Genomic DNA, 26,882 nt, shown 5'->3' with positions numbered 1-26,882 from the left:
GTCAGGTCCTGCCCCTACTCCGGTCACACTGACGTCTGGGCCAGACCTGAGTGGCGCTGGGACCCAGAGGCTGCAGTGCCTGGAGAGGGAGGCGAGCCCAGCCAGGGCCATGGGTCCGGCTGTGCCACGTGGTCCTTGGAAACATTCTGGCGGTGACCCAATGTTGGGTCCAGGACTCAGGCTTGCACTAAGCAGAACCCAGTTCCTTGCAGCCTGCCCAGCACATGGGGTCAGTGTTACAGTCCCTGGCTGGAAGGGTCTTTCTGTCATTGGGATCCAAAAGCTAAAGATGACTGGATTGTTACCTCTTCCTTCCCTCTCCCTGGCCCTGCCCGCCTGTCTGGTTCATCCTCCTGGCCTCTGGTGCTCTAGGCTAGGGCAAGGCCTGTCTCTTTGCTCCTGTCTGTACAGCTCCTAGCACCGGGAGTCCGCAGGCGTGCCTGGGGCCTCTGGGCACGGAACAGTACGAATTCGAACCACTGCTGACGCTGATTGTTCTGTGCCCGGGAAGGGGCCACTGAGTCATGTGCCCGAAAATCCAGCCAGCCCCAGGAGACGGGCGGGCCAGAGTGGGCCCTGGGCGCAGCGACCCTGCCCTGCCTTCCACCCGGCACCGCCTGTTCACACCGGGTTATTTCTGCACCAGCTAATCCGGTTTGGAGAGTCTGGGCTCAGCGGGGCGGGGGGGTGCAGAGGTCGGGGCCGGCTCGGCTGCCTCTCGGTCCCGCAGCGCAGGCCGGACACGGGAGATCCCGGGACCGGAGCGGGGTGCAGACTCCGGTGCCAAACCGGAGCCGGAGGCTCGGCGCCGCCCGCGGCTGCTGGGAGCTGTAGTTTTCCTCCCGGCCCCAGCCCGGGCGAACCCGTGTCCCCCGCGGCCGGGCTCACAGCGCCCCCGGCCCGGCGCTGCGCGGGGAACCCTGCGCCCTGGCCCCGCGCCCTGGCGAGGTGCGCGCGTCCTGCGCCCCCCTTGCGCGCCGGCCCCGCGCGTCCCTACGCGCGGACTACGGCTCCCAGGATGCAGCGGGCGCGGAGCCCTTTGTCTCTGCCCCCGGCGACGGCCGATCGGGCTGGGGAAGTTCCCGAGTCGGCGGCCATAGGGGAGCCGGGGCGCAGCCGGGGCGCAGCGCGCAGCGGGTGAGTGCAGCGGGCTGCCCGCTCCCTGCGCGGGGCGCGCCTCGGGGAGCCCGGCCGGGACCTGCCTGGGGGCTGCGCGCAGGGATCCGCGCTCCCGGGGGGGGGGCTGCTGCGCGCAGGGATCCGCGCTCCCGGGGGGGCTGCCCAGGAGGCTGCGCGCAGGGATCCGCGCTCCCGGGGGGGGGGCTGCTGCGCGCAGGGATCCGCGCTCCCGGGGGGGGCTGCTGCGCGCAGGGATCCGCTGTCCCGGGGGGGGGGGCTGCTCGGGGATCCGTGGGGCGGAGTCAGCTCTCCCCCTAGCAAATGGGCCCCTCGCCTGCTCCCCCCGAGGCTTGCAAGTGCCGTGGGTTTGGCGGGGGGCGGGGGACCTGGATCCTCGCCGCCCGCGCCCCACCCCGGCCGCAGAGCCCTTCCTGGCGGGGGCACGTTTTGCTCCACTCGCCCCTGGCCCGCACGGGGCGTGCACGGGCTGGGCGGGGGCCAGGACAAGGCTCAGCCCGGGGCACAGTGGCTGGGCCGCGTGGGGGTCCCCCGGCTTCCCCCCGCCCCCAGCTGCTACCGGCGCTTCCCTTGTTCACCATCCCCGCGCCACCCGCCCGCATCCCCCGGGACCGCCCGCCAGGCGCCGGCTCCTTGGCCGGGTCCCCCAGGAAGGGATTTTTGGAGAGGGGGAAAAGGTGATTTGTGTTTAACTGTAGCTGAGAATGGGGGCAAACGGGGACGGGCCAGGAATCCTCCGCCGGTGGAAATCGGACCAACTCCATCCATGGCAGCCGGGCTCCCTGGATTGACACCAGCTGCGGATCTGGCCCTGGTCCTTCACTGGGCAGCCTGGGCCCTGATCCTGCAATTGGATCTGCTGGCGGGGATCCAGTTGCCGGATTGGGGCTTTATCCTCCCGCCCTGACCTCCCCTGTCGCCTCCAGGCACCCTAATCTGTCAGGTGGAGAGGGTAGAAGAGGAGACGGCAAGAAGGGCATGTGACAATAATAGTCTCTCTTGCACTGGAAATCCTTCCATGTCTGCTTCCCTGTCCTGCCGGGCTGTGGCCTGGCTCAGACCGGTCCAGCCCTGGCTCTGTTCCGCAGGCCAGTCATTGGTGTGAAGGAGATAAAGAAGGTTTGGGTCTAGATTTGACATAAGCCGTGAGGGATGATGATAAATGGAGGGGGGAGGCCATACTGCCAGCAGCCTCATGTGATCAAACATCATGAGTCAGGCTGCAAAGGATCATGGGACTGGCTTAAAAGCCCTGAGCATCTTTTAAACCTTGGGTTTGTTTGATTTGCTTCCTAGCCTTTATGGTGTCTTTGCTTCCCATTGTCGGGCTTTTCTCCACAATCCATGGAAGCGGGGATTCTCCCACAGTCTCTTGACTCCGGCAGCTGGGGCTTTAAACAAACACGGCAAAGATCACGAGGCTCGTGATGGACTCTCAAGAGGTGGCAGCCCTGGGGCCCTTAGGGGAGAGCACCGCAGAGAGAGGCCATGTGATGGCTGGGCAGGTGCCAAGCTGTGTGAGTGTTTACACTGGGGATTACAGCCACCTGCACCAGCCCAAACAAACACTACCCACTGCTGTTCGCACCAGTGCCGTTTGCCCGTCGTGTAGACGGTGACGTCTCCGACTTCGGCTCTCAGGGGTTGTCTCACACGGGGGTTTAAACAAGGCCGGAGACGACCGCCAAGTGTGCAAAACGTTCCCATGTCAGTGCTACCCTGTCCTCTTGCTCCCCTGCTCTGTTCGTCTGTTTCTGGCCCTACACTGGCCTCGCGTGGGGCTCCGTGGGGGCCCAGAGGTCGGCTGCTCCCAAGGGGTTGCGGTAGCGGGGTCCTAGGGAATGAGCCATCTGGTGCAGGGACCGGGTCCTTGTTTTGCAGAGCCCCCTGCACCAGACACTACGAAGTGAATAACAATGTCCTAATGTCCTGTGCTAACCGGTACTGACATGGCGCTGCAATGCCCCTTTTTCTTGAGATTTGTTTTTAAAAATGGAGGTGTTAAAATGTGGGGTGTGCCCAGGAGCAAGGCAGAGGTGGAGAGCAGCCATAGACCCTTTGGAGTCACAGAATCACAGAATTTAAAGCTGGAAGAGACAACCCGAGCGTCTGGTCTGATCTTTCGCATAGCACAGGCCAGCAGCGCCCCCCAGCACCCGCCCACTGACCCCAACGGCGAGATCAGACCAGAGCTTGGCAGCCCACAGGAGACTAGAGCACAGGAGGGTCGGAGGGACCGAGGGGCCCCAGTGCTTGTCAGTGTCAGGGAAAGGCTGAAGTGAGAGACACCCCAATAATCCTGGCAAGGGACTGGCACCCACAGGCTGCAGAAGACGGCAACGTGCCCCCTCCCCCCAGGTGACTGACAATCCGAGCAGGGGGGGAAATTCTTCCCCACCCCACACATGGCGATGAGTTAACCCCCGAAAATGTGGGCATGAACCAGCCAGCCCAGCACGTGAGAGCGAGAACGCTCGGGGTCCCCTTAGCGCCCTGGCCCACCCCCAACATCCCGTCTGTAGCCCTGGCCACCCCAGTGCTTCAGAGGAAGGAGATTAAAGAAAATGGAGGGGAAGGAACAACAACCAGGCAAACTCTGAATTCATAGATGCGCATCTCTCTCCATGCAAACGACACTGCAGCCGTGGCGTCCGTGGGGAGGGAGGTGAGCAGAATCCAGCCCTTACGTTGCAAGCTCCCGGGGCAGGACAGTCACTGGATCGATGTGTCTGCAAAGCTCCTAGCTCCCGCCTCTGGTGCCGTGTAAACACTCATCAGAAATAAGCAAAAGCTGGAGCTTTCCCGAGCGGTGAGCGGGGTGCAGATATGTCTGAGGACGTCACTGTCTGTTTTTCCCCAGAGGAGTGGGCAGAGTTAGCAGAATGGCAGCCGGAGCTTTACTGGACGGGAGGCAGGAGAGAGACAAGCTCGTGGTTTTGCTGGGTAGCGATAAGACTGGCTGGAATCTGTGAAATGCTCCACTTGGCTTCAGATCAGGACTAATTTTAACCTCCCAGTTAGAGTGTGTGTCCCTCACCTGCTGCATTTACCAGCTGGAGGCCTACTCCTGCCTCCCTGGTTTTGCTGGGAGAGTTGGGTGCGCCTGGAATTGAGGAGAAGGCCTGGCAAACCTGTGAGATTGGCCACCAAGAGCAACCGGCCTCCTATGAGAAAACAAACCAGCATGTGGTATAAACCAGGGTGCTCCGTTCCCCTCCAACCACAGGGCAAAATCCTGTCTTGACTTCCACCCCTGATTCCAACAAGCCTGCCAGGTGTGCGATGCTCAGCACAGAATTTGGCCCATCACCCCCTGGCTAGATTTCTCTGTCTTGTATTTTTCACTAGGCAGCTGTTCCGGTGCTCCTGTGTAATAAAAGCAGTGAAGCCAAGCCAGCACTGGGATGTGTGCACACCCTGGCTCTGTGTCTCTGGGAAGTGGCTGCCTCTTGTTTCTGTTGGGTGGTAGGTTAAAGGCAGAAAGCTGCCCCCCCGAGAGGCGGCTGGTGATATTCCAGGAGGACACCCCATGGAGAGACTTTACTGGGCATAGAAACGGTGCAAGGAAAATAAAAATTAAAACCCTTTTCCCACGTCATTTCTTCCCCAGGTTCAAATATGTGATATTGAAAATCTTGAGGCTGTTTTAGGGAGACCAGCCGTCTGAGGAGACGGGAGAAGAGCACACCGCTTTGGGGACCGTCTGTCTAGGTGCTGTTGTATCTGATGGCTTTCTGACATCTCCATTGCTAGCCGTGAATCGAGGCTCTAGAAATCTGGCTTCATCCTGTTACTCGCCACCCCTGTCCTGCTGGCCTCTCCCAATAAGAGTTATTGCCACGAGTCGGCAAGGGCGGTTATTGGGGCGCACGGATCTTACAGCTCCCGGTGCAGCCTGATGGGTGTATCGGTCTGCGAGCTCTAGGCCCTGTTCTCTTGGCTGACACCCGGGTTCTTCTCATGTTCCTTCCGCTTTGCTCACTGGCTGGCGCGAAGCAGTCAGAGCTCACCGGTGTCTGGCCCGGTGTCCGCAGCACAGCGACGACACAGGGTGGCAGCCATTGGTTGGCCATAGTTCTGGCTTAGGCTGGCGGCGGGACCATAAGTGAAGGACAGGGACAGGCAGTACCGTGCCCTGCTGGGGGTGTCTCTGAGATTGACGGTGCACCTGGATTTATTTAACGTCTCTGTGAGGGACTGTAGGGGGAGGGTGAACGCGGCGTGGGCTACCTTCGCGGATGCTGAACTGGGAGGGGTTGGAAAACCAGCGAGAAATAACACAAAGGGGCCTTTGAGATGCAAGTGTGGGAAGGGACCAGCAGAGTGCGAGTGTTCCCGTGGGGCCGTGCGGACAAGGTCTCTGCAGGCAGATGGACAGTCAGCATCCCGTGCCCTGAGGAGCCAGTCTCCTCTGGAGGGATGACGCGGTGAGGAGTGGCTCACAAGGGCGTGTCAGGAGACAGGGAAATGCCCCAGGGAGTTGATCACTAACAAAGAGCTCGGGTGTTTCTGGTTTATGTCTCCCGGCTCTCGTTCTGAATGCATGCGTGGCACGGCCGGTGCCCCAGGGAGCTCGGCGGTGGGAATCGCTGGCTGTGTGCCGTGTGTTCGGGGAACTGTCTCGCTGGGTCAGGCCAGCGGGCCCTGTACTGCTGGCTCTGACTGTGGCCAGTCGTTTCAAAGGAAGGGGCAAGAACTCTGCAGGGGGCAGCGATGGGATAACCTGCCCTGGGGCAGTTCCCTCTGCCCCCATTAGCTAGAGGCTGGCTCCTGCCACGGAGAGGAGGAGGTCTGCAGCCCTCTCCAAATCCCTGCCCACGTCTGCAGCCCTGGCTGTTATAACTGGCTCTTCCTGACCTCCCTCTAAGTGGCCAGTTCCAGTGGGGGTGCTGGGATTTGAAGAGGGAGCTCGTGTGGTGCCGGGGAGGAGGGGGCAGGGGAAGGAACAGAACGGGGAGGGGGAAGGTAGTGACTAGAGAGGATTGAGCACAGCACAGGTTGTGGGTGTGGGCGGGGGAGAGACTGGAGAGCACACGGCCCTGGGTTACTGGGACCCCAATGGGTGGGGAGTTCGAATCCTCACACTGCAAATGTGCCCCTTGTCTTCACTGCCTGGCCTGAGCCTGTGGCCCGTGGAGGAAACATGTCTCTGGTTAAAGGCAGATGCTGCCTGGGAATTGGGTTGTGGATCATGCCCTGGGTGACCCGGGGAGGCCCAGAGCGTGACTCGTCTTTCCCTTGGGCAGGCTCCGGGTGCATTGACATGGAAAGCCGGTCTCAGATGGAGCGAGGGGACAAGCTGCATGTGGGCAATCGCAGGGAAATGAGAGAGAGGGGAATGCCGGACACGTGCGGCACGGGTGAGTGGTGCTTTGAGCCCCCCAGGACTGCTCAGCAGGAAACTGGCCGGTCTTGCTTTACAGACTCCACGCTATGGAGAGTCCACCCGCCCCCGGGGAGGCTGTGCCAATGAACAGTCCATCCCCCGCCCCGCAGCGCTCACACGTTGCATCTTCTTTCCAGCTGGAATGTTTCTAACTTCAGCTTCCAGCCCCCGTGTGTTGTCCTGCCGGCTCCCACAGGACAGAGATCCTCTGCCCAGGCAGGTACTTGGAGAGCACGGTGGAGTCACCTCTGAACCTGCTCTGGGATGAGCTAAATAGGTTGAAAAGTATCTGCCAGCCTGTCGGTGCCCCGGGAACCAGACTGTGACTCTCGGTCCTTGCAGGTTCTGCTGACATCAGCCCCGAGGTGTTTATTAAAACGGAGCAGGAAGAGGAGGCGTGCGCGGGGGCGCCCCCAGAGCAGGGAGAGAGAGGAATTCGCCAGGCCCCCAGCACAGGTGAGTGCTGCTAAATTCCGCCTGGAGTTGGTCAGGCAAAGGGAGGCCAGGAAGAGCTAGGATCTCGGGGGAACCCTTATAAACTCCTACAGTCAGGCTGCCTGTGTCCTGCCAGCTGTTTCTGACCATGGAATGGCCCAAGACGGACTGAGCTGTACCAAAAGTTGATCAAAGCCGGGTGTGCTTGGAGCTGCAGGGTTGCTTCCAGCACCGTAGCCTTTGCCACAGAAGGGAAGCTGGGACTAACTGGGACTAGACGTGTTGACCAGACCTAGGGGCTCATCAAGCAGCAGCGTGGTCCCTGCGCTCATGTGCAGCCAGGACCCTTCTTCCCAGAGCAAGGCATGAGCCCCCCTTGAGGAGCACGGCCGTGGGACGTGGGCCCATCCCCAGGGAGTGGGTCTGAGCCCCCAGCACAGGGATGCCTCGAGCAGCGGGTCTGGTGCGTTCTCTCTTGTCTGCCCTGGGCCAGGAAAGGATGGGCACAAAATATTTCACATGCAAGAGCCCCAAAGTCCCAGTCCAGGTTCCCCAGCCGGGGCCTGTTCTGTTCAGAGTCTCCAAGGGTTAGCTCAGCCCAGGACTGTCCCACGGACCCGGGACGTTATTCCTTCTTCCCTTCTCTCTCTGTTCCCCTCCCGGGCACAGGCTGGCCTGACGTGAAGCAGGAGATTGTGGTGAAAGTGGAGCCAGACGACGAGTCATATGTGGGGTATCCCCAGGGCCTGGGTGACCGAGACCTCCCTGGCTACCCCAGCACTGGTGAGTGATGCTAACCGCCCCAGGCCAGCTCAGGGAAGGGGGCTGGGGCGAGCCGGAAACTCAGGGGGGACCTGTGTGAACCCCTGGAGTCGGGCTTCTGGGGCAGGAGCCTTTGCTGGCCCTGGACACAGTGGATCCAGAAGCCGTGTGAGTCCCCCAGCCTTGTGAGCGTGGCTTCCCCTGCAGTGGGGGAGGGACAGACCCCTCCGCTGAGTAGCTGGGTCTGGCCGTGTGCGGGGCGTTCCCCAGGCAGACGGTGACTCGGGCGCCCCTGCAGTGTCCCAGCTAGCTCCTCCTGCTCCCCCCACGTTGTCAGCTGGGTGGAAGTATGCACAGGGGACATCCCCCCCCCCCCCCCCCCGAGCTCCCCTGCCGAGCCTCCTCAGCAGCTCCCCACGCGAGCTCCCCTCCTGTTCCTGTGGAGATGGGCTGCCGCAGGGATTGGCTCCCCTCCCGCGTGGACGGCTGTGCGTGGGTGTCTCCTTCCGGCTTCCCGGCTCCTGGCGGAGGTGTGCCCAGAGCCTCACACACAGGAGCGTGCGGGGCTGGACGCACGCCACAGCCGAGGGGCCCCATGCGTGGGGAGCAATGGATGCACAGAGCTGGTGGGGACTGGCCATGGGGGGCAGCGTGATTGGACCCAGCAAGTGTCTGTGCCCAGGGCCCTGCAGAATGTGTGGCCAGCCCCGCTCAGCGTTCTGCTGCCCCACAGCCCAGGGCTCCGTATCGTCTGCGCCCCCCTCCCTGGCCGCTGTACACGTCGAATAGCTGGGAGAGGCAAGGGGACCCCCGGAGCCTTGTATGAGAGACCTCTGTGGGACCCAGAGCAGGGCCTTAACCACTCGCTGGTCCTGCCCCATGCTCCGGGGAACGAGCCAGCCCCTGGAGGGCAGCCTCCCCACAGGGGATGGTCGCAGCCCCAGTGGCCAGAAGCCAATGAAGACGACCACCAAGAGCAGCGTTTTATTGTCCTTACGCTGGAGATTGTCTGCTCCGTCCTCCAGGGCTGTCTCTGCGCCAGGGCCCACCCCGGCGAAAGGCTGATCAGGGCTGGCTGCGCCCGGCCCCCCTACACCCGCCCTGGAACAGGAGGTGCAGACACCTCCCAACCAGGCCAGGCCAGGCCCTGCCCTCCAGTGCTCACAGTCTGGATCCAGGGAGGAGCTGAGGAGACCAGCACGGGGAAGGGCTGCAGGGAGGGGATCAGGCGGTTAGGAGTTGGGCAATGTCTTCAGAGAAGGCTTAGAACCACAGGCACTTCCCCCTCTCGCGGTGTGGGTGAGCCAGCTCTGCCCGGGAGCCCAGTTAGCCCCGTCCCACTGGCCCTACCCCCCCCCAGGGCGTGCAGGGCGGCCCCCACTGAGCCGGCTGGGCAATGGGGTCGGCCTGCCCCGGTGCTGAGGGCGGCTTTAGCTGGAGCCGGTCTGGCTCCCTGCATGGCAGCAATGGGCCAGCTGGGTGACTCTGCCTGGGGCAGTGGGCATGGTGGACTGCAGCCTGCGGCTGCCCGAATCAGTACCGCTGGGTGTCTCTGGCCTCGCGATGGGAGGATGCCGAGGAGTCTCCTTGTGTCCCCACGGCGCGAGCGCGCTGGCCGGGCGTTGGGCCTGGGGCTGGCTCCTGCAGCGCAGCAGCAAACCGACGAGGGGGGCGTTGGGGGGCAGCAGGTCCCTGGGCGCCATGGGCACTGGCTGAATCCCTGCCAGGAAGTGACACGATGAACAGGTGGCCGCATTTCCCCCACTGCCCTGCCCCACCCCGAGTGTAACTGGCCCCGGCAGGGTGGCCGGGGGTTAGGGGATCTGGGTTCTGTCTGGTGACAGGTCCCTTGGTGCTTCAGCTCCCTGCCGGCTAACCGGGGATAAGACCTCCCTGGCATGCCTGAGGGATGAATGCGCTGTGGGGAAGAGCTCCCTAGGAATGAACGCCGCTGACCACGGGAGAACAGCGCAGCGGGATCCGAACGCTGCCCTGGAGCTAGTCTCTCCCTCGCAGCCGTGCCGTGGGCGTAGGGAACGTGCAACGTGCTTTGCTTTCCGCAGGTATCAAAGCAGAGATCATCATCAAAACGGAGCCCGAGGACGACTCCTACGGCGAGTGTGGCCAGCATTACTGTGAAGGAGACGGTCCCGACGACCCCTTCTGTGAGTGGTGCTGGGATCCACCGGGACGGTCTCCGGGGGCAGGTGTGAGGGGAAGAGCTGGAAACTCAGGGACCCGCCTGTAGATTCCTCAAGGTGGGCCCCTGGCCGTGCCAGATCCTGGCACACACAGCTCGTGTCTGGCTTCCTGGTTCGCCTACAGGAGTCGCCAGAAGCTGGGGCACCCTACTGCCAGGGGTGCGTGTGAGGGATTGGGGGCAGACTGTAGTCAGTGGGAGGAGGACAGGACAGGGGGCCCTGTGGATATATTCACAGGCAGGGACAGGAGATCTGAGGCCTCTTGCTGTGTCTGCCACAGACTGCAGAATGACACACAGACAGACACACCCCAGCCAGCGTTCCCAGGGGCAATCAAAAGCCAATTTAAAGCTACTTTGCAAGGTCTCCCTCCCCAGCCCTGAGTGACCACAGGAAACACTGGGTGAGGCTTTTTCTTTCCTGTGAACAGGTGACGCAAACCCGGAGCTTATCGTGAAAGTGGAGCCAGACGATGAGTCAGCCATTGGGTATCCCCAGGGCCTGAGTGAAGGTGGAATTCCTGGCTACCCCAGCCCAGGTGAGCCATGCTGAGCCCCCCGGACAAGAGGGACAGGGAGAGCTGGAAACTCAGGGAGGCCCTGTATGAAATTAGTGAGCCAGGCTGGCTGTATTGTGCCGGCTCTTGCGGGGCTTTGGGGCGGAGCTCGGAGCTGGAGCGCGGAGCAGTGGAGCTGCAGGTTTTTGCCTGGAGCGGGAGCGGAGCCGGGGCACAGAAAATCTTGACTGCTCCACTGCTCCAGTTTGTTTTTTTCATTTTCACTCCAAAATGAGTGATATTTAGCAAGAAAGTCCTGAAGGTGCCAAAAAGTTTCAGATTGTAAAACAATTGATATTAACATCTCCGTTACCACTTTACGTAATATGTCACAGTTCTTCTCATGTCGGCCGAAATCAAGATTTAATGTACGGATACAAAATTACCAAGTTTTTTGGAGATAGTTATCAGACATCCAGCAACACTGCAGACTGCTCCCACCCTTGTGCCAAGGTTAGGCGAGTACGTACTCGCGTAGATTAGTGTGTGTTGATACTTCTTTTGTAAGGGTTGATCAACGAGACGCGCTGAGTGCTGCGATTACGGAAAAGTGTGACACGACGCAACATTTAAGATATCGCAAACAGGTATATTGCAAAAAAAATGTTTCTGTTTATTGATATATTTAGATATTGCAAGAGATGTTAACCACTTGAACTCATTTCTCACACGGGCTCCCATTACCGGTACATTTGTACGTGCTACCGTATCACTCTGGCGGACTTATTTTATATGTCATCTGTTCAACGGTCTTTTGGTAGCGTTTGTAATTTTAAATTTACTGAAAAAGTCGTGTGCAGCAGGCATATAAATATACAATAAACATTTTTGCATAAATTAGGAGTGAGTTTTGTGATATATCCAGAGTGATTGGAAAATGTCCAGCACAACTTCGGGGGTGAATCCTTAGGTCATTTTAAGAAAAAACATTTCTGTGAACATTTCTGTGCAAGTGTCCTAAAATTCTTCCTAAGGGAGCTATAGTCCCTTCAAGGAGGTGATGAAAAGTTAATTTCTGATTAATATCTCAAAAATGCTTTAATATAAAGTAATGAAATTATGTCTGTGTCTTAGTGTTAGTATGTGCTACCATATTACATTATCCAAAATCATTTAAACCATAGGTGTCCCGAACTGGCATTTGGTCATTTTTATTTCATATTTCAAGAAAGGCTTGTCATCGACTGCCCCTGGCTACGAGTGGTAATATTATGTTCCAGAATATGTTAATAATTTTTGGTTATTATTTATTATTACGTTGAAAATGTATGTTTCCAAAGTTGAAAAATAAGTAATAATAAAATTGTTTGTATCATTCTAAGCAGATTAACCGTTTGAGAAAACTGTTTAAAAATTTTAATTAAACAAAATAAATTGAGTACCGTTTCAATGCATGTTTTAGCATTAAATCATATTCCAGGTTCGTATCTGTTAAATAGTCGAAGATTTAATAAAATATTAAATAAAATTGGCCCAGTCCCCCCAGTTCATGATGCCTGTGGTTTAAATAATTTTATTTGAATGCTGTTGTATGATAGAATGCTGGAAATCCACTTTAACGGGAAAGCGGATTCAAATTGCAAGCACCGTCCTTTTAGTAAAGAGAGGAAATTTTTGGAAATGTTTTTCCTTCATCAGGCTGGAAACATTATACAAGATAGAACCTGTTATTTGCTCTCTCTTGTATAATCTATTCAGGCTGATGAAGCAAAAACATATTTCCAAAAATTTCCTCTCTTTACAAAAAGGACTGTGCTTTAAATTTGAATCCGCTTTCCTGTTAAAAGAAGAGGACGACTTGTGGCACCTCAGAGACTAACCAATTTATTTGAGCATAAGCTTTCGTGAGCTACAGCTCACTTCATCGGACGCTGTATTTTTCACGGTATGCATCCGATGAAGTGAACTGTAGCTCACGAAAGCTCATGCTCAAATAAATTGGTTAGTCTCTAAGGTGCCACAAGTCCTCCTGTTCTTTTTGTGAATGCAGACTAACACGGCTACTACTCCGAAATCTGTTTCCCGTTAAAGTTTATTTTCAGCCTTGTAACATGTAGCCTCATTACTTCCCAGCAATGAATGTTGTAGAAGAACGATAGCACACACTAATGCTACGGTACGTACCACATTTCATGGCTATATCTGTATTAAAGTGTTTTTGAGATATTAATTAAAAACTTGGAAAATATTTCAAATATTTTTACCGCAAATTTCATAAGAAAAACTAACTTGCAATTTATAAATAAAAATTTTAATTAATTATGTATATTAAAAATACTTCATTAGAACTGCGAGAAACATGTTAAAATATTAAAATATACTTTAATAATTTTGTGTAAAAAAGAAAATGCGATCATTTTTGTCCAGAAAATCCAAAATAAATTCAAAGTACCTTAAGTGGTTAAGATATCACAAGCAGGTACATTATAAAAAAGTGTAATGCTTTTGTTCATTGCTTTTCGAAGATCGTAACAAGAAACCTTTGGCTGCGGTAGCAGCCCAAGAAGATTTGGCCAGGGCTTCAACAAAAAAATCAAATCTGCCCCCCATGATTGATAGCCGATTTACGGAAAAGGATCTGAACAACGTCTTTACTTTTGAATTTGAAAACCCCAAATCTGGGCTTTTGCGAAAAGCAAAGAAGAAATCAGCAACATGCAAGGTGGAAAAGGAAGTAAATGGCGAGCTCAAACCATGTAGCTTCAAGACAAGTGAGGCAAGTGCCGTGAAAAGTTTCAACCTTTGGCGGCATGTAAAACGTAACCATCCTGAAAACTATGCGGCTCTGGTTACAAAAAAGGACCAGGAAGATGAGGCAAAACAGAAAGCTGATGCGGCGAAACAACGTTCATCTGGCTCTTTGAAAACTCCTGGAGAAAAGATTTTTTCGGAGCTTCATCTGAAAAGAAACCCAAAATTGAGCAAACAAAACTTGACTCATATTTGAAGTCCTCAAAGGTTACAGTCATCATGGATGCCAATACTTTCCATGAAGGGCTGATGGAAATGGTTTGCTTGAGTTCAACACTGCTCACTACCTTCAGGCTAAAGAACAAAGGATTCCAAAAAATTACAGATGAAATGGGTTGGCAGCTTGGCGTTTTGACGGGGCACGATGCGGTTCGTCGTTTAGTTGTCAGCACAGCTGAGTCTGGTCGCAAAGAGCTCAAGAAAGCTTTGGAGCAAAAATTGTGCTACCTGAAAATAGATGTGGCAACCCATGGAAACAGACATTTCCTTCCAATCAGTGCTCAGTACTATGAAGAAGGAAAAGATAAAGCTGTGGTAAAAACCTTGAACATAATCGACACTGAAGGGCATCACAATTCTTCGTACATGAAAAGTCAAGTAAAAGCTATTTTAGAAAAATTGGAGATCAGTGAAATGCAAGTGCTGAGCATCTGCGTTGACAATGCAGCAAACATGACGTGTGCCGTCAAAAATTTCAGCGAGGACAATGAAACCATCTCTACCTCTGAGACCAGGGATGTGGACAGAACTGAAGCTATTTTGCCTGATGAAGGCACTAAAGGAATGGATGAAATTGAACTCAACATGGATGCTGCTGCGCAATGGGTTAATGACCCTAGCCTCATACTTCCAACATGGCTTCATGAGGACGACTCAAAAGTCCAACTGATGAGGTGTGGTATTCACACTCTTCAGTTGGCAATCTGGGATGGACTGAACAAACAACATGCAAAGAAATTTCTGGCAAAAATTCGACAAGTTGTTGTCAAACTATGAACCCCAACTATTCAAAGTGTTCTGCTTGATCTACATGGGGTAACTCAATCATTGGATACTGTGACTCACTGGGGTTCAACATTTGCGATAATTGATCGGCTTCTCGTTTTTCAATCTTACTGTGAACAAGTGGCGGCTGCTGCTGGAACAAGAGAACTCAAGTTAACAAAAGCTGAATGGGACGAAGTGAAGAACCTGCGAGACCTCTTGGCAAAGCCAAACCAAACAACCGTGAACCTTCAAGCCGTCGATGTAACCCCAGGAGTTTTAATGAAGGAATGGCGAAAACTGTCAAAATTCTTGGAAGAAAATGGTGGACAAATTGCAGAAGGAATTCTATCCTCCATGCAGAAACGCGAAGAGAAGCTTTTTGACAATATTCATTTCCTTGCTGGAGTTTATGTTGACCCATGGTATCAGATTCTTCTTACCTCAAGGGAAATACCGAAGGCAAAGGAAGGGCTCCTTGATATTGCTCGACGACTCGAAAAACAAAATCTGTTGCTACATTTGAACTCGGCGAAAGAGGTTGAAGAAAAAAAAAAACAAAAGGGGTCCTCAACCGTCAAATTTGCGGTTTCGGAAAGTTCACATCCTTCAGAAATAGCAGGCTGTTCTCAAACGTCTGTCTCCACTCTGAACTTGTTCGAGCGTCCATCCCTGAGACGTCTTCAGCCATCACAGGGAAATGGAGATAATTCAAGCACCAATTCTTCAGAAGAAGACGCCTTCGAAAAGGAATTGGATAAACAAGAAAGACACCGGCGAGTTTCTGTGATTCATAATTGTAAGGAAGCGTTATTTGAGAGAAATGTTCGGGAAGATTGTGAGGCGATGGAGTCCATTGGTAGGCTGAAAGTGAAGTCTGTTTTTGAGGCCATTCACAGCTACCCACACCACATTCAGGCTGCCTGTCGAATTGCTTCGAGCATGCCGACAACTCAAGCCAGTGTAGAGCGACTGTTTTCGGCTTTAAAGTTAATTTTAAATGATTTGCGGCAGACTGTGAAAGACGACTTGATTGCTGCAATAATTTTTTACAGAATGAATCATGAATCATTCTAGTTTATATCATTGTTGATGACATTTAAATTGTTTTAAAAGTCTGAATAAAAATGTTTTTTCAAAATGACAGTATGCACTTTTTTTATTTAGTTAAAAATTAATTTGAGTCAGAGCGCAGAGCGGTGCCGGAGCGGAGCTGGAGCAGAGCAATTCAAAAATTTGATTGCTCCAAATCCCTGGGCTCCTAGCACATGGACCCTGTGTAGCCACTGGGTGCAGTGGAGCCCAGAACTGCAAATCTCTCTGCCCTCGCGAGCGAGAGACGGTCCCTCTGCAAGGGGGCTGGAGGCTAAGCCCCAGTTAGCTGAGGATGCTAGCGTTAAGAGATTGCTTTTTAAGCGTCAGCCGACATTCTGTTCACTGCAGTGCTGTCTGGAGGCCTGAACTGCCCTGTCAAGGCAGGAGGCAGGTCTCCCGGAGCCGGGCCCTGGGACTGGTCTGTGCCTGCTGAGTGCTCTCTGACTCGCGACAAGAGAGATCTTGTGAACATTACCCGAGGGCCTCTGGCTGTGTGCACCTCTTTTGGCTGCGATGCTGACCCGGTGGGGGGAGCCGGCCTTGGCTGTGACCCACGAGAAGCCAAGAGAAATTCCTCCAGCCTCCGCTGCCTCGTGCGAGTGCGATGGCCTGGCCTCCAGCGGGGTTCCCGGGTCAGAGGGTGACAGGGCTGCCCTCCGCCGGCTCCCTGGCCTCCTTCCCAAGCTCGTAAAGCAGCGAGTCCTGCAAGCAGGATGTAAAGCCAGGGGAGACCTAGGTGCCGTTTTGTTGATGGGGGGGGGGGAGATTATTCTATTGCTTCACCAGCCCCTCGCAGCGTGAGCCAGTACGGCCCTTCCTGACAGGCAGCCTCAGGGGATCGAGAGGGTCCGTGCCGCACAAGCCAGCAAAGGTCCAAGCCTGCCCTGACCTTGCCCAGGCATCTTCGGCCTAGAAAGGAGCCTGGAAACATTAAAAATGGCAACACCTGGGTCTCCGATGTTTCTCTTTTGTCTTATTGACGCTTTGAGTCTTTCTAGCTGCCTCTGGCTTCGGTGGGGTGCTGGGTTGTGCGGCAGGGACGGGGACGGAAGTGAGGCCTCGGCGGCACTGGGGCTACGGCAGCAAAACGCGTCTCGCTCAGGAGTGTGGAAAAAACACACCCCCCCCCGCCCCCCCCGAGCGACACAAGTCTCGCTGGCATACGTGCTAGTCTGCACCGTGCTGTGCTGGTGGGAGACGCTCTCCCGCTACCGCCCGCCACTGAGCTGCTTTCATTACGTCGACAGGCGAGCTCTCCACCCCTCCCCGTGGGCGTCCCACGGCCCCGCGAGCTCCCCCCTCCCTCCCCCCCCGGGTGTCCCGCGGCCCCGCGAGCTCTCCCCTCCCTCCCCCCCCCCGGGTGTCCCGCGGCCCCGCGAGCTCTCCCCTCCCTCCCCCCCCCGGGTGTCCCGCGGCCCCGCGAGCTCTCCCCTCCCTCCCCCCCCGGGTGTCCCGCGGCCCCGCGAGCTCTCCCCTCCCTCCCCCCCCGGGTGTCCCGCGGCCCCGCGAGCTCTCCCCTCCCTCCCCCCCCGGGTGTCCCGCGGCCCCGCGAGCTCTCCCCTCCCTCCCCCCCCCGGGTGTCCCGCGGCCCCGCGAGCTCTCCCCTCCCTCCCCCCCCGGGTGTCCCGCGGCCCCGCGAGCTCTCCCCTCCCTCCCCCCCCGGGTGTCCCGCGGCCCCGCGAGCTCTCCCCTCCCTCCCCCCCCGTGGGCGTCCCGCGGCCCCGCGAGCTCTCCCCTCCCTCCCCCCCCGTGGGCGTCCCGCGGCCCCGCGAGCGCGCTCACAGTTGTATCCGTGCTGCTGTACCGCGAGAAGCGTGTAGGTTCAGACACGGCCTAAGACGAATAAGAAAATTGCCCGTCGCTGCCTCTGTCCCACGGTGACGTTCTCATGGCTGTGGGAGGTGATGCCGGGCGGCGGTGACCCAGCCCAGCACGTCTCAGAAAGGTTGATTTTCCAAGGTACAAATGGGAGCGAGGTGCCCACCTGCCGCCGACAGTCAGTGCCGCTCGCTGCCACTTGTGTCTCTGGAAGTTACGGCTCTTGGGAACGCTGCCCAGCACCCATGGGACCTTCCGCCGGTGAGCAGTGCCTGGGGGCAGCTGCTTTCTCGGTCGGCGAGCTCAGAGGGTGCAAGGCATTAGAGCCTGCGTCTCTGTACAAACAGGGGGGTGCCACCGAGCGTCTCGGCCCTGGCACTTAGCTGTATTCTGCGTTCAACGCTGGGAATTCCCCCGTCCCCGGCACACGGAATAACATCTGGCCTCTCTCTTTTCCCCAGCAGGTGATGGGAGCAGGGGTGCCAGCGAGCAGAAGCACCCTGGGGAAGAGCCAGAGGACGTGAAACCAAACAGGGCTTTGCTGATGAGAGGCTTAGAGGCTGCTTCCCCGGGCTTGCTCAGGACAGAACCCAGCATTAATCACTGGAAAGTGCAACACACCCAGGGAAACATCACGGCGCTCCAGAGACCCACAGTGACTGTGGAGGGGCCGCAGACAACCCCTGAGCCCAAGGGAAAGGTGCCAACGGCCCCGACAAGCAACCCCAGCCAGAAATCCCTTTCGGCCTCTGACCGCAGGGGGGCTGTGGCCGCCAGCACCGAGACGGTGAAACGCCCGCGAGCCCACGCTGCCGAGCGGCCGTTCACGTGCACCGAGTGCGGAAAGAGCTTCCAGCACCGGGGAAACCTCATCACTCACCTGCGGGTGCACACGGGCGAGAAGCCCTTCACCTGCACCGAGTGCGGCAAGAGCTTCAGCCAGAAGGGCGACCTGATGCGGCACCAGCGCATCCACACGGGCGAGAAGCCCTTCGAATGCAACGTGTGTGGGAAGAGCTTCTGCTCCAAGCAGACCTTCATCCTGCACCAGCGCATCCACACCGGGGAGAAGCCCTTCTCCTGCACCGAGTGCGGCAAGTGCTTCAACCGCAAGGCCAACTTCATCACCCACCAGAAGATCCACCGCGGGGAGCGCCCCTTCGTCTGCGCCGAGTGCGGCAAGGGCTTCTGCGCCAAGAAGACCTTCATCCTGCACCAGAAGATCCACATCGGGGACCGGCCCTTTGGCTGCTCCGAGTGCGGCAAGAGCTTCAGCCGCAACGGGGATCTGACCCGGCACCAGCGCATCCACACCGGGGAGCGGCCCTTCGCCTGCGCCGACTGCGGCAAGTGCTTCAGCCACAACGGGGAGCTGATCAAGCACCAGCGCATCCACACCGGGGAGAAGCCCTTCACCTGCACCGAGTGCGGCAAGAGCTTCAACCGCAAGGGCACCCTTATCACCCACCAGCGCATCCACACCGGGGAGCGCCCCTTCGTCTGCGCCGAGTGCGGCAAGACCTTCAACCTGAAGACCACGCTGATGAAGCACAAGCGGATCCACACGGGGGAGCGGCCCTTCACCTGCGTGGAGTGTGGCAAGAGCTTCAAGTACAAGGGCAACCTGCGGACCCACCACCTCACCCACACGGTGGAGCGGGTCTACCCCTGCACCGAGTGCGGGAAGATCTTCAGCCACAAGAAGGAGCTGACGGTGCACCAGGCCGTCCACACGGAGGAGAGACTCTTGTCCTGCTACGGAGACGGGGAGTCGTTCAACCCCTTCCTCCAGATGCACCCGCTTCTGCTGTCTGTGCCCCAAGCCAAATGCCTCTGGAAGCCTTAACGCAGTGTACATAAGGAGGGAGTTAGAGACATGCTACGTCCCCTGAGCAGGAGCAGAGGAGGAGCAATGCTGTAATTTAGGATTTGGACATGCCGTGGTGCTGATGAAATAACAGGCTCCCTGGCACAAGGAGCTCCCAGGCTGAAGGCCTGCGCTGACGAACCAACCGTGCATCCCTAAGGAAAACACAACTGCACATTCCCTGCACAACGCAGCTCGAATTCCAATGAAAACAAGGGCCCGAGTCTTGCCCTGAAGGATGCCAACGCTGTAGTACTAATCCCATTTGCTGGGTTGGACGTAACCCCCAGAGGTGCTAGAGAACGTCTGGCAGGAGGGACGGGAGATTTCTGGGAAGGGATCTGGCTTATGGAGCAGCGCTTGGAGGGCGTTGGGAATGACATGGCCCGGGTTGACCGATGTGGGGTCTTCATCTTACTACTGAAAGGAGCGGAGGGTGCTAGCAGGACTCTCCTGCCCGTTCCTGTGTGGAGCAAACGTGGGAGCGTCGTGCTCATTGGGATAGTTCTGGCGAAGACCAGTGGTTTCTCAGGGCGTGGGGTGCTGTGCTGTGTGGTGTTGTTAGGTCAGGCCCCGTGGGTACTGGGGGGCGGGCGAGACTTTGCTATTGCGCTGTAGTTATGGCTTATGCCAGCAGCTCCTCAGTGGAGCTACTGGACAGACCTGACGGACAGCGCCTGTTCCAGCCGGGCCGGTGACAGTCTGGGAAATGAAAGAAAACCTCAGTCGAGTGTGGACTTGAGGACTCCAGGTGCAATGCCCTGGAGCAATAATTACTGTAGTGCTCTTTCCTCTGTGTTCTCTTACTGACTATTTACCCACCAGGAGTGTGCGCCGGGCTTCACAACTGTGTACGGCCTGATCCCTGACCTGAGAAGTGACCATCTCACTGAGACCACCTAGAGGTCTGACAGAGATTCACAGAGTCCTAGGGCTGGGAGGGACCTCAGGAGGTCGTCTAGTCCCGTCCCCTGCACTCCCAGCAGGACTAAGTATTATCTAGACCATCCCTGGCAGGTGTTTGTCCAACCTGCTCTTAAAACCCTCCAGTGACAGAGACTGGTTAGAGCTGGAAAAGACCAATTGGTCATTTTGCCCATTCCTAGCCAATGCAGGGTCGGGCTCTACTCTGTATTTTCTAGGAATATGTCCAGCCTGTTAACCCTCTCCAGCGATGGGTCGCCCCTCGCTCCCTTGTGAGGTCCGTGCACAGTCTAATAGACACTGACTACTTCTCATCTTGTGTGAAAGGGACTTGGGTTTAGTTGCTAGTTTGTAGTTAGGCAAAGGGTCATTTTAACGTTAAAATTTGTCGTTCTCCGTGTGGATAGCCTAGAATCCTAGTTGTTAGATTTGGAAAAGAACTAATAAGTCTTCTAATAAACTCTAGTACTTCTCCCTGGCACTGCACGCCTGTTCCCTCCAGTGCTTGGTCCGTCTAACTGTACGTGTCCCAAACTCTGGGGTGTCACCTCTCTGGGGGGGTGGTTCCACAGCCTGAAACGTCTCCCCCTTAGGAAGTTTTTTTCTGACATTCAGCTTTAATCCTTGATTTCGTCCAGTCATCCCCACCTTGAATTACTGTAAAATTCTCTCTCCCGTGCCCGCGCCCCCGTGTTTCCCCCGGATTGTTATCGGGTCCCGTCAGGTCACTGCTCAGTGAAGCTGGACCTACTTGTCTCTTTTGCTCATTCCTCACCAGTCAATCCCTTGTGCCCCCAGATCACATTGTGGCTGTTCTCTGAACGGGCCATCGGTATTTTTCCAGCTCTCCTGAGGAGCCCTGAACAGCATGCCGTCTCCAGTGGGGTTATCCCAAGGCAGAGAGATGGGGGCTGTCACCCCTTTGCTCCATTACACAAAGCCTCTGTGTATTGGCCTTTTCAGGTGCCAGGATGGACTGGAAGCTCCTGTCTAATCTGCTGCTGTCCACTGTCTTCCCCCAGGTCCCGATCAGTGTTTCCTGCTTCCTGGATTCTTTCCTTCCCACTGACTCTCTGCAGGGCAGATGCTGCTTCCCTAATAACATGCTCTTACTGCCTCTGCTAGGTGATTCGTGAAGAAATGGCATAAATCAGGAGCTCCCAGTAACACAGCCGTGGCACCCGCTGAGCACCTGCTCCCAGCTCCGTCCTGTGGCCTGTTGTTATTACTCTTGGCTAACACGTCTGCAGCCAGCGTTCAGTCCGTGGGATGGTCTCTCCTGACGCTGGGTCAGCCGGGACAGTATGTTTTGATGAGATGCTCTGTCAAGTGCTTTACTCACAACCAAGTGCGTCTTATCTCGCGCTTTCCCTCCACCCGCTAACTGTCCGAACAAGCAATCCGGGCACTGCCTTCTGCTGCTCCCTGCCCCAGGCACCTTCTGGGGGCGGGAACGAAGACACCCTGGCTCTCCCTGCTCCGGCCTGTGCTGCGCTTTTCCCACCGTGGCCGAGACGGGCTCGGGGCTGGAGTGCTTGAGAAAACGGAGCGTCCGTGGGGTTGGTCTGCCAGGTTCCGGATGAAGAACTGACCGAGAACCACAGCGAGTAGGAGGGGATGGGATGTGGAGACAGAGTCCCCTGTTGGGTCCACTCTTCCCCCACCCCCAAATCCCTCTGTTGTTAAAGGAGCCCGGGGGGCAGGCGCTATGCGAACATTTCACGATCCAGCCATTTCACGTCAACTTGTGATTTACAGATACCGCGTGAAGGGCGTTGGTTTGGGCCAAGTGAGTGACTGGGGGAAAATGGCAGCCAAAGGGACTGGCCGGAGTCAGGGTGGAATGATTGGTGCGTTGGTCCAGGAGACCAAAATCCCCCATGGGGGAAAGGAGAACAAGGGGGATTTCTATAGGGCTGAAGTGGTGTCTAGGCCTGGTCTGGCTCTGTATCGGGTTGTGCTCACCACCCACGGTGCCTCCTACCGGTTGCTATGGGAATTCGCTCTGTCCAGCAGGGCACCCTCCTCTTGTAGTGTCTCACTCCCGTCACTGCTTCTCCACTGTCTCCGCTGTCTGGGACTCCCGGACTGTGGCGTCCTCTTCAGGGCACGGCCCTCCGGCTGTGCCCCAGCTCTGTTGTCTCCCCGCTTCCAGGGAGCCCGCAGTCCTTCGCCCAGCTTCTCGCCGCAATGGACTAGAGCGCCCAGTCCAGCCCCTTGCTCAGGGGCAAACTGCAGTCCTTTGGCCGGCCACTTCCCTCAGCGGCCAGTGGGGCAAAAGGGGGCGCCCAGGCCTGCCCACTACTCTGGGCCCCAACCCACGGACCCTCTCGCTGGCAGCTGCTCATGGCCTCTCCTTCCCCTCTGCCGCTACCTGCTTTCCCTGGGCCACTTCTCCATAGCCCCAGCACCTACTCGGCCCCTGTGTCAAGGACGCGGTCTGGGAGCCAGCCGGGCTGGAGCTCCACTTGCTCCCCCGACCCTGCCCAGCACGGCTCTGTCGCACGCACTTCTCTCTATGGGCAGCCAGGCCCACTCCCTCAAGCTCCAGGAGAGACTGAGCTCCTCGCTGCCCTGCAGCCCTTCTTATAGGACCCAGCCTGGCCCTGATTGGCTGCTTCTAAGCCTTCCTCTGGTTGGCTGGGTTCTGCACAGCCACTCCAAGGGCTGCTATTAACCCTTTGCCAGCCAGTGAGGGGCTGCTGCCCCGTCACAGGCTCCTCTGCACAGGGTGAATTTCACCCCTCACTAAATCATATTTTCAGGACCCTTCTTTTCTAGCGGGTGCTGAGAGCCGGGTTCCAATAGTTAAACTCTCTGAAATAATTTGCTAGGAAGCAGCTTGTTCCCATCTCCCTTGTGAAAGGAATTTCCTCTGGTCCCAGCTCAGGGTACCCCACAAATGCCTTCAAAGTTATTCACCCAGCTAAACTGAGGACGAGTTAGCAAGGGGTGAAACTCCTCTTTGCAGATGCTGCCATCGCTAAAGGAGTTTTGGCTGCTAGAATCTCATCTGTGACTCAGAGTCTGAAGAGAGGTTGGATGACGATAAACCAGGCAGGAGCTGTGGGTCTGGACCTGCCAGATTTATAAAGGGAGTGGCTGGTTCTTTACTAATATGGTTATTTTGTTGCCTATTGACTCATTTATTTGTAACTTCCTTTTGGGCTGTTTGGACAGAATTCTTCACTGACCTCTTCTGCATGACCTTGCTAGCGATAGAAAGCAAATTAATCAGTGTGTGTGGTGTATATTCTGCAAATGTATTTGTATGTAAAATTACTCTTCTGCCATTGGTTATTGGTCTCCAATCCTGGGCTTTCTGGTGTCAAATGGGAAAATTCCCCTTGGCTCCAGTGGGGGTCAGGACAGGGCCCACTGATGGTATTTATTATTCTTATGCAAAAATCTTCCCCTCTGATGATTCTTATTGTGACAATAGGGTCACTGTGCTGAGAGGTTGTGTAGCCTAGAGCAGTGGTTCTCAAACTTATTTGATTGGGCCCACCTTCTTTGTGTCTGTGGTTCTTTGTGCCTCCCTCCCCACTGCCCCCCAAGTACATATATCGCTACCCAGCTCTGAAGCACAGAAGTAAGGGTGGCAATGTAGAAAGTGACTTTTCACAGCAGACTTAGCGTCCCAGTGCCACCCTTTCTTCTGCTGCCGCCCCCCTGGGGCTGACAGACGGAGGCCCGCCACCTCCAGGTGAGGGATGGGGGTGGGGGAGAAGGAGAGCCCAAGTCCAGGCTGCTTCCTGGGGAGGGATTGGGGAGAGCCCGAGCCTGGGTGGCTCCACACTTCCCGGGCATGCACGGCCCTTCTGCACAAGCCCCAGCCACCTGGGGCTGTCAGCCCCAGCTCTTATTAAAAAAAACAAAAAAAAAGCTCACAGCTTGTGCCTCCCTTGGGCGGCCCACCCCATAGTTTGAGAACTGCTGCCTAGCCTTTGGGAACTCCTGGAATCCAGGGCTCCTGAGGTCTAATCCTGGCTCTGGACTTAAGCTCTCAGTCTCAGTTCCTCCATCTGTAAAATGGGGATAATAATACTTACCGCACCTACCTCACAGGGGTGTTGTGAGGGTAGCTAATCACCGGCTGTTTGAACAGTGCTTAGAAGAGACTGTAGAGCACGTGGCCGGAAGACTAAGTATTATTATTGCTGTGGCCTGGGGCCTGCTCTTCCCTGGGGACCGGATGTGTAAGAATTTCTCCAGAGATGCCCTTAGATTGCCGTAGAGCAAGGTCCATGTGTATTTATATTTTCATTCTTTTTCCTAATCTAGAAACTAATAAAAGGTTAGAAATGAAACAAGCCACCTCTCTGGTTTGGCGCTGTTTGTCCTGGGACCACGGTGTTGCTCGTTGCTCATGTTTCCATTGCTGGAGTGGAATCCCCCCGCCCCCCAGCGCTCGTTCTGTTGTGTTACTAGGTACAGAGGCACATTGACAAGGCAGGAATTGTCGGCTCACTCGTTCCTCTTTGGGCAATTAGTGCTTCATTTGCATTCTTTCACCACCAAAGCAAGTCTCCTGCCTCGGCTCCTGTTAACTTCCCCTAGCACCCGGTAGCCCTTTTATAGAAGCTTTGTTCCCAGCATGCCTTTCTGGAGCTGGCAGTTCAAACTCCCCTGAGCCATAAATGCCCTTTTTCCAGCTAGTAGCCGTTGGCTCCGTCTTTCTCTCTCCCGGCTGGGAAGGAAGTACCTGTTGTGTTTGCCCTTCCTTAGGGCTAGATTTTTCACATGCTCACCACTCGTCGCTGGGGTCAGGTTTCCAAAAGCACTCGGCACCTAATCAAGGGGACAATTTTTCCGAAGTGCCCAGGACCCCGTTTCCGAGCTGTTTTGAAAATCCCGACCTCCCTGCTCTGGGATGGCTCATTCTCACATCCAGTCTTAAGATCTCTCCTGTTAATGATTTTTCAGAAACACGGGATTGCCGCTGCTGCAGTGATTCGTTGGCCGTGGTGCTAGGTTGTATGTTACTTAGGCTTGCTTTAGACCAGTGGTTCTCAAGCCGCGGGCCGCTTGTGGCCCAATCAGCACACAGCTGCGGCCCATGTGACATCCTCAGGGCCATACAGGTCGTGCGTATGTCGTGTGGCTGTGGCCCACATAACACAGAGAGAGCTGCATGTGCGGCCCACAGTGGTAATTAGGTTGAGAGCCATTGCTTTAGACCAGTGGCTCCAACCGTTCCAGACTACTGCACCCCTTCAGGAGTCTGGTTTGTCTTGTGCACCCCCAAGTTCCACCTCACTTAAAAACGACTTGCTCACAAAATCAGACATAAAAATACAAGAGTCACAGCCACACTGTTACTGAAATGTTGCTGGCTTTCTCATTTTTACCATATCATTATAAAATAAATCAACTGGAATATGAATATTGTACTTATAGGAGTGATCCCATAGCAGCTGTTTTTACAGGGTTGTCCTCCCTGCCCAAGCGTTTTGCATATCTTGTCTTTTCAAAGCAGCACAAAAGGGAAGAAGTGAGGCAGTCTCTCCGGAAGTAGTCATCATTAATTTCAACCTAGGTACTGATCTAGCGCCCCTCAGTGGGGCAGCCGGAGCCCTTGGTCACTGTGGGTAGGACCTTACTCCCCGGTCAGTCCCAGTGGGTCACTTGAAGCGTAAGGTGGTATTCAGTGTGCAGGTGGGCAGGCCTGGGACCCAGGCACAGCTGTGGGAGGTGAGGCCCTGAGGGTATTTCAGTCCTGTCTAAAGAACAGGAGGATTTGTGGCATCTTAGAGACTAACCAATTTATTTGAGCATGAGCTTTCGTGAGCTACAGCTCACTTCATCGGATGCATTCAGTGGAACATACAGTGGGGAGATTTTATGTACACAGAGAACATGAAACAATGGCTGTTACCACACAGACTGTAACGAGAGTGATCAGGTAAGGTGAGCTATTACCAGCAGGAGAGAAAAAAAACCTTTTGTAGTGATAATCAAGGTGGGCCATTTCCAGCAGTTGACAAGAACGTGTGAGGAACAGTGTGTGTGGGGGGGAATAAACATGGGGAAATAGTTTTACTTTGTGTAATGACACATCCACTCCCAGTCTTTATTCAAGCCTAAGTTAATTGTATCCAGTTTGCAAATTAATTCCAATTCAGCAGTCTCTCCCTGGAGTCTGTTTTTGAAGTTTTTTTGTTGAAGAATTGCCACTTTTAGGTCTCTCTGGTCACTCAATTACAGACCTAAAAGTGGCAATTCTTCTTCAATAAAAAAACTTCAAAAACAGACTCCAGGGAGAGACTGCTGAATTGGAATTAATTTGCAAACCGGATACAATTAACTTAGGCTTGAATAAAGACTGGGAGTGGATGTGTCATTACACAAAGTAAAACTATTTCCCCATGTTTATTCCCCCCCACACACACTGTTCCTCACACGTTCTTGTCAACTGCTGGAAATGGCCCACCTTGATTATCACTACAAAAGGTTTTTTTTCTCTCCTGCTGGTAATAGCTCACCTTACCTGATCACTCTCGTTACAGTCTGTGTGGTAACAGCCATTGTTTCATGTTCTCTGTGTACATAAAATCTCCCCACTGTATGTTCCACTGAATGCATCCGATGAAGTGAGCTGTAGCTCACGAAAGCTCATGCTCAAATAAATTGGTTAGTCTCTAAGGTGCCCCAAGTCCTCCTTTTCCTTTTTGCGGATACAGACTAACACAGCTGCTACTCGGAAACCTGTCAGTCCTGACTGTTTCTTTTCCCTTATTTCCCCTCAGCATGTGGGAAACGACCTTATTGCCTTACAGGACCCAGCAAGTTCCTCCTTACGTGCACCTTTGATAGCATCTCCTCTGACTTGTGACGTTGGTGTAGTGTGTTCCTGGTCTGGGGACGCAGGCGCCCGCAGGACCCCAGCTCTGACCCCGGTCTCTCGGCCGGCCGGGAGCCCCACGCAGCAGGGGTGGCTGGCTGGCAGGCAGCAGAGGGGGAGGA

The 26,882-nt window shown here is 55.5% G+C and overlaps 1 protein-coding gene across 3 annotated transcripts; it reads left to right on the top strand.

Annotated features, from left to right (window-relative positions):
* The first annotated feature begins 987 nt into the window (after positions 1 to 987).
* Positions 988 to 24,229, top strand: LOC311515707 (uncharacterized protein). 3 transcript variants are annotated; one of them, XM_084618958.1, is made up of 7 exons: positions 988 to 1,137; positions 6,384 to 6,497; positions 6,866 to 6,979; positions 7,628 to 7,741; positions 9,784 to 9,885; positions 10,352 to 10,459; positions 17,590 to 24,229. In XM_084618958.1, exons 2-7 carry the CDS (start codon positions 6,401 to 6,403, stop codon positions 18,969 to 18,971), a joined length of 1,917 nt encoding a protein of 638 aa, XP_084475084.1. In that variant the 5' UTR covers positions 988 to 1,137; positions 6,384 to 6,400; the 3' UTR covers positions 18,972 to 24,229. The 3 variants fall into 3 exon arrangements, with proteins under 3 accessions (XP_084475084.1, XP_084475082.1, XP_084475083.1); XM_084618956.1 differs by having other exon boundaries at positions 989 to 1,137; positions 17,587 to 24,229; XM_084618957.1 differs by lacking the exon at positions 988 to 1,137 and adding an exon at positions 3,175 to 4,848 and having other exon boundaries at positions 17,587 to 24,229.
* The last annotated feature ends 2,653 nt before the right edge of the window (positions 24,230 to 26,882 follow it).

This window comes from Lepidochelys olivacea (genome assembly GCF_965140295.1).
Source record: "Lepidochelys olivacea isolate rLepOli2 genome assembly, chromosome: 2".
Taxonomy (NCBI): Eukaryota; Metazoa; Chordata; order Testudines; family Cheloniidae; genus Lepidochelys; species Lepidochelys olivacea.
Note: the sequence above shows the minus strand (reverse complement) of the source record. Positions and strands in the feature narration are given on the sequence as shown.